Source organism: Mustela nigripes, chromosome 16 (assembly GCF_022355385.1).
Source record: "Mustela nigripes isolate SB6536 chromosome 16, MUSNIG.SB6536, whole genome shotgun sequence".
NCBI classification, from domain to species: domain Eukaryota; kingdom Metazoa; phylum Chordata; class Mammalia; order Carnivora; family Mustelidae; genus Mustela; species Mustela nigripes.
The window spans coordinates 19,108,039-19,125,771 of NC_081572.1; the positions used below are offsets into that span (position 1 = coordinate 19,108,039).

Sequence of the window (17,733 nt, forward strand, 5' to 3'; positions counted from 1 at the left end):
GGAGGGGCGGAACTACGAGTGCGCAGTCGTGGTGCGAAGCCCATTTTCCCTTCCCAGGTAAATTCCGCGCCCTCCGAGTTCCCTTAGGTCACTGACCTTAGTGGACTCCTTCCCCGAGACTCGCGGGGCTGGATGGGAATTGTAGTCTTCCTGGGACTTGTAGGTTCTTTAGCCTATTCGCCGCTTTCAAGATACGAAAACCTAACACTCCAATCCATATCTGTTGACGTGCATAAGCGCACGGAGCTCTTCAAACTATCAACTGGTTAGCCATGAGAATCGCGCCCGCTTCCGGTGTCCAAAGCGCCTCTCCATAAGACTACAGTTTCCAAGGAACACTGTGGGGAAGACCTGTCGATCCGCAATGCATCCTGGAAATCGTAGTTTTTCCCACACAATCCTTTTATTTACCTAAACTGGAGACTTCCATGCGGCAGAAATGGTGAGGGAACAGGGCCCCCTTTTTGTGACTGTTTCAGCACTATCTTGAGCTCATATTCGGACTTCAGGTAGATTCCGGCCCTAGTCCAGCAAACTGTGACGTAATAAGCCGCCAGTAGAAGCGTAGAGGTGAGGGGGCAGGGGCCTAACAGAAAACTCCGGGAGAATTCCGTCTCTTCCGTCTCTTTCTAATTACGTAACGGGGGATAGAATGGATGACCAATCGGGAGCCCGGAGAGACTCTCGGCCTCTTTCTGCTCCGCCCTTCCGTAACGGGTTTCGATCTCGTATTCAGAGAGGTTGTCGCTCAGTGGCTGCGGCCAGTTTCCATGGCAACAGGAAAGCGCGGGAATTATAGATAAATTGAAAGTGCGACTGCGCAGCGTGAACTCGCCAAGGCTTTCAGGATTGAAGGTGGTCTGGGGGGTTTTCAGGGAACTGGGTCCCTGCACCCGGGAAGCCCCGACACTTTGCTCTGAGTGAAGGTGAGCGAGCCCATGGGAAGGGAGAGGGTCTCAAGTGTGCAGTGAGAGAGCAAGATGGGTGTTACCTGGCAGGGACCGGCAGAGGGTGGGAACCTGAGAAGACTAAGACGTGAGTCTGGGGAAATCATGGGGATGGGGGCATTTTGTGGGTCTCGGGGCAGCGGAGGCACCGAGGATAAGGAAGGGGGCAGGGTGTGTCCGAGGGGGAGTCCTGATGGCAGGAACTGGAATGTGTCCTGGGGAGATTCATAGTATAAAAAGACCGGCTGGTATATGTGAGAAGGAGATTCTGAGGAGGGAAAGGGGGCAGGAATGTGTCTGAGAATAGGAGGCTGGATTTTGTCGGAGGGACAGCCCTTAAGAAAGAACTGGCTTCATACGCGTTTTTGAGAAGGGACAGGAAGAAAGTAGAGGGGCGTCAGTAGTCACCGATGCTACAGGCAGGGACGTACCTAAAGAGGATCCTGAAAGAAATGCAGACCAGTGGGAAACACAGGGGAAGAGCAGGGGTGGGGAGCGTTGGTTGGTGTAGGGTTTGTTTTTGTTGAGGTTGATTTTCACCAAGAAAAAGAAAAGAGCCAGGATCATTGGAGAAATATGAGGCTGCCATCACTCACCCAGTCACCCCGCTGTGGCTTTTTTTTTTCTTGGAGAGAGAAAAAGACCAAAAGGAAGTTGTTGGAGGCTTTATGGGGGGGGCGGGGAAGAAGGCAATTTAAATGGTCTTAATTACCAAAAAAACACAGCTTTTAAAATTTAAAAAAAAAAAAAGCCTTTGATATTAATTCTGTGATTGGTATGATTTTAAAGCACTCCAGTCTAAATTTCTTGTTTAAAAATCACATTTAATGAAACTAGGCTGTTCTTAGAAACCTTTCAAAGTAATGTGTGTGTGCATACAAATATACACATATATATTTAAGCTTATGCCTCAAAATTCACTGGAACAGGAAGAAATGGATTTACCTGCGGATCGTGTTGAAGAAGTACAAAATGTCCTTAATGCTATGCAGAAAATCTTAGAGTGTCCAATCTGGTAAGTCGACAGAAGGGTTTATTAATTTTAGATTCCTCTTTACTTGATTATATCCTATGCAAATAAGCAGAATTGACCTTGCATATATATTAAGAAAAAATTATATCTATTAAGATTAAACTATTAAATTTGCTTCTTTTCTTAACTTGAGAGCTTTGGGAATATAGGAATTTACTCCCTTTTCTCCACTTTGTCTCTCCCCTTCCCCTCCCTTAACACATTCCGCTCCCCTATCTTTCCTAGCTCGTAGACTGTCTTGATTGATTCTACTTGGGCTCAGAGATCTGGTTTGGAGTAATTGGCCTTTTCATCCAAGCTCTAAAAACAGCTCAGTCACTTGGAAAAGGCATAGTTATTAGTGGCAAAATAAAATCACAAATGATTTGTGCTTGTGAGTGGGTAGGTCTTTGGTTGAAGTAGCCCTATATATTGAAATAAGAATACTTGGTGGACGGGGGTGCGTGCCTGGGTGGCTCAGTTGGTTTAGCGTCTGCATCCCACTCAGGTTATGATCCTGGGATCCTAGAATCAAACCCCAAGTTGGGCTCCCTACTCAGTGGGGAATCTGCTTTTCCTTCTCCCTCTGTCCCTCCCCCTTCTTGAGTTTTCTCTTTCTCTCTTAATAAATAAAATCTTAAAAAAAATAAGGGGCGCCTGGGTGGCTCAGTGGGTTAAGCCTCTGCCTTCGGCCCGGGTCGTTATCTCAGGGTCCTGGGATCCAGTCCCGTGTCCGGTTCTCTGCTCAGCAGGGAGCCTGCTTCCTCCTCTCTCTCTCTCTGCCTGCCTCTCTACCTACTTGTGATCTCTCTCTGTCAAATGAATAAATAAAATATTTAAAAAAAAATAAAATAAAGAATATAGGGGTGCCTGGCTGGCTCAGTTGGTAGAGCATGCAATTCTTGATCTTGGGGTTGTGGGTTTGAGCCCCATGTTGGATGTAGAGATCACGCGAAAATAGATTTTTTTTAAAAAAGATTTATTTATTTGAGGGGCACCTGGGTGGCTAAGTGGGTTAAAGCCTCTGCCTTCGGTTCAGGTCATGATCCCAGGGTCCTGGAATCAAGCCCCACTTCGGGCTCTCTGCTCAGCGGGGAGCCTGCTTCTCCCTCCCTGTCTCTACCTGCCTCTCTGCCTACTTGTGATCTCTGTCAAATAAATAAATAAATAATCTTAAAAAAAAAAAAAGATTTTATCTATTTGAGAGAGAGAGAATGAGAGAAAGAGAGAACATGAGAAAGGGGGGGTCAGAGGGAGAAGCATACTCCCTGCTCAGCAGGGAGCTCAATGCGGGTCTCTCCACTCTCCCTGCACTCCAGGATCACAACCTGAGCCAAAAGCATTTGCCCAACCAACTGAGCCACCCAGGTGCCCAAAAAGAAAATCTTAAAAAAAAAAAAGAATACTCCAAATCATCAAAACCTTTGGCAAGTCTCTGACTTTTTGAGTACGCCTTTATTTTTCTTTATCTATAAAGAGGGAGCTAGAATATTAAAAATATTCAAGGTTTTTTTGTTTTTGTTTTTAAGATTTTATTTAATCATTTGACAGAGAGTGAGAGCACAAAGCCAGAAGACAGAGGATGAGGGAGAAGCAGACTGTCCAATGAGCAGGGAGCCTGATGTGGGACTCGATCCCAGGACCCTGGGATCATGACCTTAGCTGAAGGCAGCTGCTTAACTGACTGAGCCACTCAGGCACCCCTCAAGGTCTTTTTTTCCAGTTGAAACATAATTTATCTACAGTGAAATGCAGACATCTTAAGTGTGCAAGTCAATGAGTTTTGACAAGTGTCTATCTGTGTGACCTAGTCAAGATATAGAACAGATCTGTCAATCCAGGAAGTTTTCTTGTGTGTATTCAGGAGCTCTTAATTTGCTGACCCTCCTCGACCCTTAGAGGCCTATGGCTAGAACTTTATTTCAACATAATTGGTTTCTTGTATAATTTTATATTTTTTTAATTTTATGCACATAAAAGCATTATTCTGGGAAGGGTGTTTATGGGATTCACCAGCTGCCAAAGGGGGTCTATGGCACAATACAGGTTATGAACCCCAAGCAGTCACTAGGTAATATCTATGTTATTTGCTAAATCTACAAAATAATTAAAAGCTATACCTTAGGCTGTCTTGGTGAAAAGCCATAAAGGAACCTTAGAAGAATTTTTGTCTACCCTCTTTCATCTTATTCCTTTTATTCTGGTCAATCTGGCCTCTTGGTTTTGTTTTGTTTTGTTTTGTTTTTAATATTTTATTTATTTATTTGACAGACAGAGATCACAAGTAGGCAGAGAGGCAGGCAGAAAGAGAGGAGGAAGCAGGCTCCCCGCTGAGCAGAGAGCCCGATGTGGGGCTCGATCCCAGGAACCTAGGATCATGACCCGAGCCGAAGGCCGAGGCTTTAACCCACTGAGCCACCCAGGCGCCCCTTGGTTTTGTTTTTTGTTTTTTAAGTAGGTTCCATGCCCAGCATGGAGCCTAATGTGGAGCTTGAACTCAGAACCCTGAGATCAAGACTTGAGCTGAGATCGAGTTGGATGCTGGGCAACTGTGTGGTTCAGTTGGTTAATTGTCTGCCTTTAGCTGAGGTCATGATGCCAGGGTTTGGGGATCGACTCCCACATCGTGCTCCTTGCTCAGCCGGGAGTCTGCTTCTCCCTCTCCCTCTGCCTCTCACTCCTCCCGCCTCCCGTGCTCTCTCGCATGCGCTCTCTCTCTCTCTCTCTCTCAAATAAATAAGTAAAATCTTAAAAAAAAAACCCACCACTTTTTCAGAGAGGCATTTCTAGACAACCCTATTTAAAGTGATAAAACCATTACCCCCAATACACTATTTCCCTTTCCTATTTTTTACCCCCATAGCTTTTATTACTATCTAATATTCTGTATAATTTGTTTATTATTTTTCTCTACCCTTATAGGATTAAAACTCCATGAAAGCAAGGGTTTTTATTTCTTTTGATTACTTCCATGTCCTTAGTAGTTAGAGCAATGTACTTGGGACATAGTAGCCACTCACTAAATGTTTGTTGAAGGTATTAAATAATAAGCTAAATTGGTCCTTTGATAGTTTAATGGTTTTTAATATTGTGATGGATAGTGGTGGGTAATATTCAAAAGGTAAATTGGAAAGCTTTATCTATTGCCCCTTCAATAAAGGAGAGTAAATTCAAGTACATTTCTCTTTGTGCTTCAAAGTTGTTGTTCGTATTTGGAGTCAAGTAAATTAGATTAAAGAAAATGCAAGTCGTGTTCCCAGAGAGATACAAGATTTGTAAGTAACCCCCCTCTCCCTTGCCCCTGAACATTTCAGCTAAATAAAAACAAGAGCTAAATGAGATTTATAGCCTACTGTATGAATCATCAGAGCCAGAGAAGCAGGAAATGACAACCGGAAAAAAAAAATTGCTTTTGAAATAGCATAAAACTTACTCATGATATTTACAAAGAGTGATCAGAAAGTCTTGAATAGTGTGGCATCCGGGTCCATTTATTTTATATTTCCACGAGACTCAGTTATAAAAATATAATGTTCTTTCTCATTGTGGCAAATTAAACCATCAATTAAAAAGCTCAGATATATAAAAAACAGATGCAAGAATGAAAGTTAATGGTAAATTATCATTTTCAACTAGCAGTTGTATGTTTTCCAACTCCCTATTTTTTAAAATCTATTTTCTATTAACAATAGCCTTAGATTTTTTATTATTTATTTTATTTCATTTTCTATATACTTTATATATATATATATTTTAAAGGTTTTATTTATTTATTTGACAGGGAGAGAGAGATCACAAGTAGGCAGAGAGGTAGGCAGAGAGAGAGAGGGAAGCAGGCTCCCCGCTGAGCAGAGAGCCCAATGTGGGGCTCGATCCCAGGACCCTGAGATCATGACCTGAGCCGAAGACAGAGACTTAACCCACAGAGCCACCCAGGCACCCCTGATTTTATTTTATTTTATTTTTAAAAAGATTTTATTTATTCATTTGATAGACAGAGATCACAAGTAGGCAGAGAGGCAGGAAGAGAGAGAGGAGGAAGCAGACTGCCTGCTAAGCAGAGAGCCTGATCTGGGGCTTGATCCTAGGACCCTGAGATCATGACCTGAGCTGAAGGCAGAGGCTTTAACCCACTGAGCCATCCAGGCACCCCAAATATATTTCTTTCTTTCTTTTTTTTAAGATTTTGTTTATTTATTTGACAGAGATCACAAGTAGGCAGAGAGGCAGGCAAAGAGAGAGGGAAGCAGGCTCCCCGCTGAGCAGAGAGCCCAATGCGCGGCTAGATCCCAGGACCCTGGAATCATGACCTGAGCCGAAGACAGAGGCTTAACCCACTAAGCCACCCGGGCGCCCCCCACCCCTGATTTTATTTATTTATTTATTTATTTAAAGATTTTATTTATTTATTTGACAGAGAGATCACAAGTAGGCAGAGAGGCAGGCAGAGAGAGAGAGAGAGGAGGAAGCAGGCTCCTGCTGAGCAGAGAGCCCGATGCAGGACTCGATCCCAGGACCCCGAGATCATGACCTGAGCCGAAGGCAGTGGCCCAACCCACTGAGCCACCCAGGTGCCCCCTATTTTATTTTTTAAAAGATTTTATTTATTTGACAGAGAGAGACAGTGAGACAGTGAATACAAGCAGGGAGAGTGGGAGAGGGAGAAGCAGGCTCCCCACTGAGCGGAGAGCCCAATGCAGGGCTTGATCCCAGGACCCCAGAATTGTGACCTGAGGCAGACGCTTAAATACTGAGCCACCCAGGCGCTCCTCTACTTGGGTTTTTAAACTAAAACTTTTCTTCTCTTCATCGTTAAACTTTAAACTCATCCAAATGGAAAGTTCTAGGATGAGAATCATACCTACTCTACTTTTTGTTCATTTGTTTAATAGTGCCCTTGGGTCGCCTGGGTGGCTCAGTAGGTTCAGCATCTGACATCTGCTCTAGTCATGATCCCAGGGTCCTGGGAATGAGCCCCTGGGCAAGGGCTCCCTGCTCAGTAGGGAGTCTGTTTCTCCCTCTTCCTCTGCCCCTACCGCCCCCCCCCCCCGCCCCTCATGCTCATGAACTCTCTCTCAAATAAATAAAAAGTTTAAAACAAAAAGTGCGCAAAACAGTATAATTTTCAATCGTGTCTTAATAAATGATTCCTGATTATGACTGGAAACAGTGTTCCAGTAGCTAAAGGGTAGGCTTCCAGCTTCTTTTTTTTTTTTTTTTTAAAGAGTTTATTTACTTATTGGACAGAGAGAGAGAACTCAAGCAGGCAGAGGGAAAACAGCCTCTCCACTGAAGAGTGAGCCCAATGCGGGGCTCAATCCCCATGAACTGAGCTAAAGCTGCTTAACCAACTGAACCACCCGGGCACCTCCCCACCCCTCCCCTTCTAAAAAACATTTTATTTATTTATTTGACACAGAGAGAGAGAGATCACAAGTAGGCAGAGAGGCAGGCAGAGGTGGGGGTGGGGTGAAGCGGGGAGAGGGTGGGAAGCAGGCTCCCTGCTAAGCAGAGAGCCTGATGTGTGTGCAGCTTGCCCTGAGATCAGGGCCTGAGCCAAAGGCAGAGGCTTAACCCACAGAGCCACCCAGGCACTCCGTGGGTTCCAGGTTCTTTGAGATCCCTTGAGCTAAAATATACCTTTTGTTAGCCTCTCTTTAAATTACCGATGTTGTTTATTTCTTCCTTTCTAACTTTTTACACAGGACTCTGTAAAATTTTTGACTTTCAGAAGAGTTTGCTAAAATGTGTATCCTGGTAGGTGGTGGTGGTTTTCAGCTTATCTTTCTAATCACTTACACCCATGCTGGAAGCCCAAAATTCAAATACAGTAAGTCTAAAATGTTGCCGAAACAAGAAGAATTTAAAATATTTGAATCACTTTCATAGTGAACACTTACTTTCATCAGATCTAGAAGAGGACTTTTTTCATTCCCGTTCCCTCTTCTTCTTCTTCTTTTTTTTTTTTTTTTTAAGATTTTATTTATTTATTTATTTGACAGAGATCACAAGTAGGCAGAGAGGCAGGCAGAGAGAGAGGGGGAGGCAGGCTCCCTGCCGAGCAGAGAGCCTGATGCGGGGCTCGATCCCAGGACCCTGAGACCATGACCTGAGCCGAAGGTAGAGGCTTTAACCCACTGAGCCACCCAGGCACCCCCTTCTTCCTTTTTTTTTTTTAAGATTTTATTTATTTATTTGAGTGAAAGAGCATGAGTGGGATGGGGGGAGAGGGGAGCAGCAGGCAGAGGGAGAAGGAGGCTCCCCACTGAGCAGGGAGCCTGATGTGATGCTGGGCTTGATCCCAGGACCCTGGGATCATGGCGTGAGCCAAAGGCAGATGCTTAACCAACTGAGCCACCCAGAGGCCCTTTTCCCCATTCCCTCTTCAAAAGCTTTTTTTCAACAGTCCTTACCTTTTTACATTTCGAAGTTTTCATCCATTTAAAGTTTGTGTTTACAGTATGTTTGTATAGCTCGGCTTATAATTACCATACTGAAACATAATTATTTCAGAGTTGAGTCAGTGGTGAGAATGAAAGCCATCTGGTATCATAGCTAAATCCAATTTCGCCTTTACTGAGAATTTCTTTGATATGTAGCTTATCTGAGGATTTGTGATTTAGTAGCAAATCAGAGTTCCCTTTGTCGGTGGTTTTTCTTTTTAAAAATCACATTAGGTCCGGATAATAATTCTCGCTTTGGTACAAGTCATCTCAGGTTGTGAACATTTTCCTAAGTAACATTTAATTTTATTCTGACAATAACCTCAAGAGACTGTTAGAGTGGGTAACAGAAGGAACCTGGGATTCGGGTCGAGGCCTTGGCCTGAGGTCACTCTGCTAATAAAAAAAGAGACCGGGTAGTAGAAACCTGGCCTTCTGACTTCCTGTGATATTTTCTTCTCTGTTACCTGTACTGCGTCAGAAACCGTGTGATCACAAGAGTTGTGTTACCAAACCTTTCACAACGAGGCTATTGTCCCCCAGCTTTTCCTGGGATCCTTTTCTAAAAAGTGAAACACGTAATGAAAAGACCCACATTCCTGCCACACACAGATGGCCTGTTGTTTGATGTCCTGGCTGAACTATACCAAAAATTGGTTGCTGAAGTTCTCATTCAGAATAAAAGATAAAGACTTAAAATCGCCTATAGATTCCTACCTGCTCAGGTTCCCAGATGCCAGCCTGACCTCTTGTACTAGTGCTTGCCCCATGGCCTGCTCCCTGACCTTCAGAAATACCAGGCAGGGACCTGCTCAGAGTCTGCCTTCTCTGTTCCCTCTGCTGCAATGTTCTTCCCCCAATGATTGCACAGCCTGTTTCCTCACATTATGCAACTGTCTGCCAATGTCATCTCAGCGAGGCCTTTCTTGGTCACTCTGTATACAATGTCCCCCCACCCAGCACTCTCTGTCCCTGTTACAGGTCTTTATTTTCATTTTTAGCTCTTATTCCCATATGTTCTTATTTAATTCTCAGCTGTCTTACCATAACCTGAATCAAAGTTCTATAAAGACAGGCTTTGTTTTGTCTCCTGCTCTACCTCCCCCTCTAGGAATTGTACTTGTGTATAATTCCTTGTTGTATTAGTAAGTGAAATAATCTCAGGAAGATACTAAGATTTTGTGAATAGACTGGTAGGGATGGGAATTTGGGTGACAAAGTTTTCTTTTCTCAAAATTTTAATAGTTTTCTAAATTTATTTTTTTTTATTTTCTAAATTTTCTATGGTGAGTATTTATTACATTGTTTTTTTACAAAGTAAGCACAAGCCAAGCATCATGTACCTCCTAAAGTGACATAATAAGTCCTAGCACACAATACCACCTGTGAAATGTTTTTGTCAAAAAATTGAATCTGGGGCACCTGGGTGGCTCAGTGGGTTAAAGCTCGTCTTCAGCTCAGGTCATGATCCCAGGGTCCTGGGATCAATCCCGGCTTCAGGCTCTCTGCTCAGCGGGGACCTGCTTCCCCCTTTTTCTGCCTGCCTCTCTGCTTACTTGTGATCTCTCTCTCTCTGTCAAATAAATAAAATCATTTTAAAAAATGGTACAGATCAAATGACCTGCTTTTTAAAATAATTGACAAGGGGGAAAAGGGGAGTGAGATCTATAGATTAAAAGATACCTAAGATACATCAGTCAAATGCAGTGCATGGATCTTGTTTGAATCCTGATCTACATAGATATTAAATTTTAAGAGACAGTGAGGGAAGTTAGCATATTGTATATTAGATGATATAAAGGAATTATTATTTTTTTAAAAATTCACTTATGTATTTGAGAGAGAATGTGGCAGGGAGGGACAGAGGGAGAAAGAATTTTAAGCAGACTCCATGCTGAGCACAGAGCTCAATCTCATAACCCTGAGATCAGGGCCTGAAACCAAGAGTCAGACACTTAAGCAACTTTCCACCCAAGTGCCCCTAAAGAAAATTATTATTATTATTATTTTTAGGATTTTATTTATTTGACAGAGACACAGCGAGAGAGGGAAAACAAGCAGGGGAAGTGGGAGAGGGAGAAGCAGGCTTCCCACTGAGCAGAGAGCCCGATGTGGGACTCGATCCCAGGACCTTGGGATCATGACTTGAGCCAAAGGCAGATGCTTAACGACTGAGCCAAGCAGGCACCCCGAAAATTAATTTTTGAGAGTAGTATTGTTTCATGGTTACCCTAAAAAGATCTTTGCCTTTTAAAAATATGTTTTGAAATATTTATAGATGAAATGAATGACTCCTGGGATTTATTTTAAAATGATCTGGGCCTTGTTGGGTGGGTGTTTGTACAGAGGTCGTAAGACTTTGAGTAAAGCTCAAAGTAAGCTTTGAGTTGATAATTGTAACTAAGTGATGGTATGTGGGGTTTATTTTACTGTTATTTGTGTAAATGCTTGAAATTTTCCATATTAAGAAATTTAAGTGGTGGGTATGCCTGCCTGGGTGGCTCAGTCAGTTGAGTGTCTGCCTTCAACTCAGGTCATGATCCTAGGGTCCTGGGATCGAGTTTCGAGTCTGGCTCCCTGCTCAGCTGCAATTCTGCTTCTCCCTCTGCCTGCAATTCCCCATGCATATCCTCTCTCTCTCTCTCTGACAAATAAATAAAATCTTAAAAAAAAAAAAAAGAAATTTAAGGGGTACCTTTCTGGCTCAGTCCATAGAGCACGAGACTGTTCATCTCAGGGTGGTGAGTTCGAGCCCCACATTGGGTCTAGCAATTACTTGAAAGAAAGAAAGAAATTTAAAATAAAAAGGCACTCGCGCCAAAAAAAAAAAAAAAAAAATAATGTGCTGTGAGATGACCCAAAAGAAATACAAGAAGTTTGTTATCTTCATGGCACTTTAAGTTTAGTTAAGGTATAGGATGTTCCCCACAAATTTAGCTTGAAAAATGTATCAGTGAAAACTAATAAATAATAGATTAATGTCAGCCAATTGTTTTTAAAGATTTTATTTATTTATTTGACAGAGAGAGCATAAGTAGGGGGAGTGGCAGGCAGAGGGAGAGGGAGAAGCAGGCTCCCTACAGAGCAGGGACCCTGATGTGGGACTCGATTCCAGGACCCCGGGATCATGACCCGAGCCAAAGGCAGTCGCTTAACCAACTGAACCATCCAGGTGTACCTCAGCCAATCTTTTATTTTATTTATTTATTTATTTATTTTTAAAGATTTTATTTATTTATTTGACAGACAGAGATCACAAGTAGGCAGAGAGGCAGGCAGAGAGAGAAAGAGAGAGAGAGAGAGGGAAGCAGGCTTCCTGCGGAGCAGAGAGCCCGATGCGGGGCTCGATCCCAGGACCCTGAGATCATGACCCGAGCCGAAGGCAGCAGCCCAAACCACTGAGCCACCCAGGCACCCCACAGCCAATCTTTTAAATGCAAAAAATAATAGAGAGTATGGAAAAGAGTGTAATATATTCTGTTTTGAGGGCTGAAAGCTCAGAAATGTAAGGATCAAATTCTCTGCTATTTTAGCAGACATTTAATATTTATTAAATGAACTTAAAGCCTTACCTTGACTCAGTTATAGCAGCTTAAAATTGCACTTCTTTACCAAGAATTTATTTATATTGAAATGAATTATTGAGCCTTCTTTCTTTCCCCCCCCCCCCCCATCCTTCTAGTCTGGAGTTGATCAAAGAGCCTGTTTCCACAAAGTGTGATCACATATTTTGCAAGTAAGTTTGAATGTTTCATGTGGTTCTGTTATTTAGCTTTTTTACTTATTCTTTACCACACAGGAAATACCTAACTTTATAGAAGCTTTAGCTTAAGTGAAAGTTAAGTGTAAAAGAAAAACCGAACTCTGTTTCACTCCAGCTAGGAGTACTTAGAAAACCTGTGGAAGTTGGTTGTAACCATAGTTCCTGGGAAAATATTGGCACATTTATCTAGTGGGATATGAAATCATTCTGAACAGCTGTTTGTGTTTGTGGCCGTGGTAAAAGCAGATTGCCAGCAATTGTGCAATAAGCAATTTCCCAGTTTCTCCTTTCTGTTATTTCTGTTCGTCACTCTGCTTTCTCCCTTCTAAGGTTCAATGTTTGCCTGCTTCATAATCCTTGTGAAGATAGGAAAGGATCTGATATCAGTTTATATTTAGGCTGAAATTAATTCATACCAATGATTCAAGTTATATTTACATTTTTAAGGATCTTGCCTTTTGAAGATGTTTCTTGATGAAAGAATTTGGAAAAACATTTGGTAGGTGATTTGGTGGAACAAAGGAGTTCTCTCCTCGTTGTAAAGCCGTGATTGACACTTGCTCTGAATGCCAACTAATTTGTTTTTAGATATTTTTCCTTTTTAAATCGGAAATGAAAGCCATGTCTATGGTAATGAGTTTACCATCACAAAAGGTTATATGATGGCAGAACATGTTTCCCTTCTGCCCCCTAGCCACTGTCTCTCCCTTCCCTCCATGTCTGCACCCAAAGTGGAGCTCAGATTTCCAACCCTGAGATCAAGAGTTGCATACTCTACTAACTGAACCAGCCAGGTGCCCCCTCAGGAATTTTTTTTTCTTTTTAAGGAATTTTTCAATTCAGGCATTCTTTTTTTTTTTAAGATTTTATTTATTTATTTGACAGACAGAGATCACAGGTAGGCAGAGAGGCAGACAGAGAGTGGGGGGAAGCAGGCTCTCTGCCGAGGGGGGAAGCAGGCTCTCTGCCGAGCGGAGAGCCGGATGTGGTGCTTGGGATCTTGGGATCATGACCTGAGCTGAAGGCAGAGGCTTTAATCCACTGAGCCACCCAGGCACCCCTAATTCAGGCATTCTGAATTTGGGATTTGTGAATGGTTTTCATGAATGTCCAAGGATTATATTTGGTTTTAAACGTAATTGTATTTTTTTAAAAAAGATTTTATTTATCTATTTGACAGAGAGAGAGATCACAAGTAGGCAGAGAGGCAGGCAGAGAGATAGGGAGAAGCAGGCTTCCTGCTGAGCAGAGAACCTAATGCAAGGCTCCATCCCAGGACCCTGAGATCATGACCTGAGCTGAAGGCAGAGGCTTCACCCAGGTGTCCATTAAACCTAATTGTATTAGGAGCTATAATCATGTGCAGTTTCCTGGGAAAGACAGTCCATAATTTTCGTCAGATTCTTAGAGTGTTTCCATAACCTAAAAAAGTGAAGAGCTTCTGTGATAAGGATAAGGAGGGCTGGCTGAAGCTGAAGGAAACCTGTTCCCCTGGAGGGATTTCCGAACGCTAGCTGGCCCCTTCCTTTGCCTGAGTTCTACTTTATTCTTCCCATTTGTCTGTCCCAATAAGGATCCAGAACCCATTCCCACTGCCTCTCACCCCTTTCCCATGCCACCCCACTGTCCTAGATCTGCTCCCATGAATTTCCTTCTGATTTCTGAGGCCCTTCTCCCTGTCAGGTGCCAGACCGCACAACTGATCACTCTGCTTTAAGAATTTCTAGTTTTGTGGCCCCTGGAGGGAATCTTCTCAAACTATTGTGGTGTAGAATTGGTTTCTTTGAGATTGATACTTTTGTGAAACAAAATTTAAAAGTCCCAGTACTGGGATGCCTGGGTGGCTCAGTCATTGAGGGTCTGCCTTCAGCTCAGGTCGTGATCCTGGTGGTCCTGGGATCAAGCCCTGCATCTGGATCCCTGCTCTGTGGGGAGTCTGCTTCTCCCTCTCCCTCCACCTGCCACTCCCCTTGCTTGTGCTGTCTCAATCTCTGTCAAATAAATAAAAAACATCTTTTTTTTTTTTAAAAACCTTTAAAAAATAAATAAAAGACCCAGTATTTTAAAAGTTATAGATAGATGAAAATTAACCTTTTAAATGCTGAACTTTCACTGTTTCTCCATGAGAATCGTTCTGAAATGTACTGTATGCTCTCCTGTCACCTTGAGTAATGAATACATAATATTATAACGAGTAAAGAAGAGATTGCATTGTGAACATTCATTACTTTGAGAGCTTATGGAAGAAGGAAATTATAGGTAGAGTAAATAATATGAGCAAAGGTATGAAGAGAAGAAAGTAGACCCTCCAGGGAAAAGAAACTAACTTTGCAAACATGTATAGGAGTAGTGCTGGGGGGCGCCTGGGTGGCTCAGTCTGACTTTAGCTGTGGTTGTGATCTCTGCAATCCAGGCAAGTGATGAGCCCGTGTCAGAGAGGTTTGATGGCTAGAGACATTAAGATCATGGTATCAGTGAATTCTGGAATTTAGCAATGGGTTGGTACATCAGAGATGTAGAAATAGGCAAGACATGGAAAATCTAGCAAATAGATTGAACATAGTCTCTCAGGAGTCTAGGAGCAAAAATGAACACAAGTGTAGGGTAGTGGTTGTAAGGGAAGAGTCGTGGCAGGGATTCAGCCATAGGATGCTGAGGGTTAGGGTTAAGATTCCTGTCCCTAAGAGACAAGAACATTGGCCCATGAGACTGGGATACCGGGCAAGGAACTTAGGCACTATCTTCAGGATGAAGAGCTCAAGACAGATTCTTAATCATTGGGACTAAATAAAAACTAGAGGTTTGCTCAAGAAGATAGATCTCTAATATCGAAACTGACAAGGTTTGGTGGGACCAGCAACACAGTGGATGCTGAGGTGCTAAGTTATGGAGCACTCAGGGTCTTTATTTCCTTTAACTAAGGCCTGCATTGGTTCATGATCTGTTGGCAGGAATCCAGGGCACCTCCATTGTAATGAAAGGAAGCCAAAAGTCATCCTGCCTTTATTTTGCCCAGACTTAGAACTATTAATTTATTGCTTCCTGCCAGGATAGATTTGGATCAACAGCTCAAAATTAGATGAGTTTCCATAACATTATAAATCTGCTCTGGGTGCACACATGCTCAGAAATGAGTACTCTAAACGTCCCCCCAAATTAGTTTGTGTCACTGTGATTTTACTGTTTTCTTATCAGCTTTAAAAATCTGATGCCACTCTTTAGAAAACATACTACATTGGCTTTAAAAATATATTGTCTTTCCCTAAGCATTGGGCTTTAGAAATTGAAGAGGCTAAAAACTTGGGATGCCTGGCTGGCACGTGACTCTTGGTCTTGGAGTTATTAATTTGAGCCCCACATTGGGTGTGGGGATAAAAAGAAAATACAGTCTTCGGGACATGTGGGTGACTTGGTCAATTAAGCATCTGCCTCCGGCTCAGGTCATAATCTTAAGGTCCTGGGATTGAGCTCCACATCAAGCTACCTGCTCAGCAGGGAGTCTGCTTCTCCCTCTGCCTACCACTCCTGCTTGTGCCCTCACGTGCGCGTGCTTTCTCTCTGACAAAAAAAAAAAGAAAAAAAAAAAAAGACGACTCAGACATTTTTACTGAGAACCTCATATAGAACTTTTTTTTTTTTTTTTTTTAAAGATTTTATTTATTTATTTGACAGAGAGAGATCACAAGTAGGCAGAGAGACAGGCAGAGAGAGAGAGGAGGAGGAAGCGGGCTTCCTGCTGAGCAGAGAGCCCGATGCGGGACTCGATCCCAGGACCCTGAGATCATGACCTGAGCCGAAGGCAGCGGCTTAACCCACTGAGCCACCCAGGCGCCCCTCATATAGAACTTATATATGTGTGTGTTCTCATTTGATTGGCATATCACATGTATTCCTCAGAGCTCGGGAACAGAATTTAACAAATTCTTCTCAGCCTTGAATGATACACCAATGTTCCATTGATCTGTGGGTACTTTCCTTATCTTAGTCTTTTCAAGTCATGTACAAGTTCATTTTCTCTTTTGAGTTTAGTAAATAACCTTGAGGCATCTGTTCATTTTCTAGCATAAGGAAAGATTGGAACCTATATTTTGGTTGATTTCTACCTACCTAGTTCCCCTGCATTTTTTGTGTAATTATTGTACAGGCTACAACACTCTGTAATGTAGCTTGTCCCTCTTGGCTTAGTTGCTCTATGCTGCAATATTCTATTTGGGAGATTCCCTCCCTTACCTTCCCATGAACTGTGTAATTATACCATTTGCCAGTGTAATGCACTGATTCCTCCTAGGGCCATTATGGTAGCATATGGGTAGGATTTGCATCTTTTCAAGGAGTGGTAGCTTCAGTCTGTGGCTATTTAAATACATACAATGCAGGTAACTTTTTTTAAAAAATTTTTTTATTAACATAAAATGCATTATTAGCCCCAGGGGTACAGGTCTGTGAATCACCAGGTTTACACACTTCACAGCACTCACCATAGCACATACCCTCCCCAATGTCCATAAACCCACCACCCGCTCCCTCCCCCATCCCCCCAGCAATCCTCAGTTTGTTTTGTGAGATTAAGAGTCTCTTATGGTTTGTCTCCCTTCTGATCCCATCTTGTTTCATTTATTCTTTTCCTACCCCCTAAACCCCCCACATTGCCTCTCAGCTTCCTTATATCAGGGAGATCATATGATAATTGTCTTTCTCTGATCGACTTATTTCGCTAAGCATAATACCCTCTAGTTCCATTCATGTCCTCGCAAATGGCAAGATTTCTTTTCTTTTTTTTTAAAGATTTTATTTATTTATTTGACAGAGAAATTACAAGTATACTGAGAGGCAGGCAGAGAGGCAGAGAGAGAGAGAAGGAAGCAGGCTCCCTGCTGAGCAGAGAGCCCGATGCGGGACTCGATCCCAGGACCCTGAGATCATGACCCTTGCCGAAGGCAGTGCCTTAACCCACTGAGCCACCCAGGCGCCCAAGATTTCTTTTCTTTTGATGGCTGCATAGTATTCCATTGTACATATACCACGTCTTCTTTATCCATTCATCTGTTGATGGACATCTAGGTTCTTTCCATAGTTTGGCTATTGTGGACATTGCTGCTATAAACATTCGGGTGCACATGCCCCTTCGGAGCACTACATTTGTATCTGTCTCTTTTTTTTTTTTTTTTTCTTTTTTTGACACACAGAGAGATCACATGTAGGCAGAGAGGCAGGCAGAGAGAGACGGGGGAAGCAGGCTCCCTGCTGAGCAGAGAGCCCAATGCGGGACTTGATCCCAGGACCCTGAGATCATGACCTGAGCTGAAGGTAGAGGCTTAACCCACTGAGCCACCCAGGCGCCCATTACATTTGTATCTTTAGGGTAAATACCCACTAGTGCAATTACTGGGTCGTAGGGTAGCTCTATTTTCAATTTTTTGAAGAACCTCCATGCTGTTTTCCAGAATGGTTGCACCAGCTTGCATTCCCACCAACAGTGTAGGAGGGTTCCCCTTTCTCCGCATCCTCGCCAGCATCTGTCATTTCCTGACTTGTTAATTTTAGCTATTCTGACTGGTGTGAGGTGGT

General features: G+C 42.8%; 2 protein-coding genes across 11 annotated transcripts in view; one reads left to right on the forward strand and one right to left on the reverse strand.

Annotated features, from left to right (window-relative positions):
* NBR1 (NBR1 autophagy cargo receptor) overlaps window positions 1–530 on the reverse strand; it is a 32,376-nt gene extending 31,846 nt beyond the window's left edge. Inside the window, exon 1 of the mRNA XM_059380519.1 lies at window positions 97–530. The gene's annotated coding sequence lies outside the window, so the exon portion shown is untranslated. The remainder of the gene's footprint in view (window positions 1–96) is intronic.
* A 194-nt stretch (window positions 531–724) lies between these two features.
* Window positions 725–17,733, forward strand: part of BRCA1 (BRCA1 DNA repair associated) — a 67,102-nt gene continuing 50,093 nt past the window's right edge. For 8 of the 10 annotated variants that reach the window (XM_059379007.1, XM_059379008.1, XM_059379013.1 and 5 more), the window contains exons 1-3: window positions 725–926; window positions 1,850–1,962; window positions 12,085–12,138. In XM_059379007.1, coding sequence (XP_059234990.1) covers window positions 1,853–1,962; window positions 12,085–12,138 — 164 coding nt within the window. In that variant the 5' untranslated portion in view covers window positions 725–926; window positions 1,850–1,852. The remainder of the gene's footprint in view (window positions 927–1,849; window positions 1,963–12,084; window positions 12,139–17,733) is intronic. The other 2 variants (XM_059379011.1, XM_059379012.1) reach the window with 2 other exon arrangements.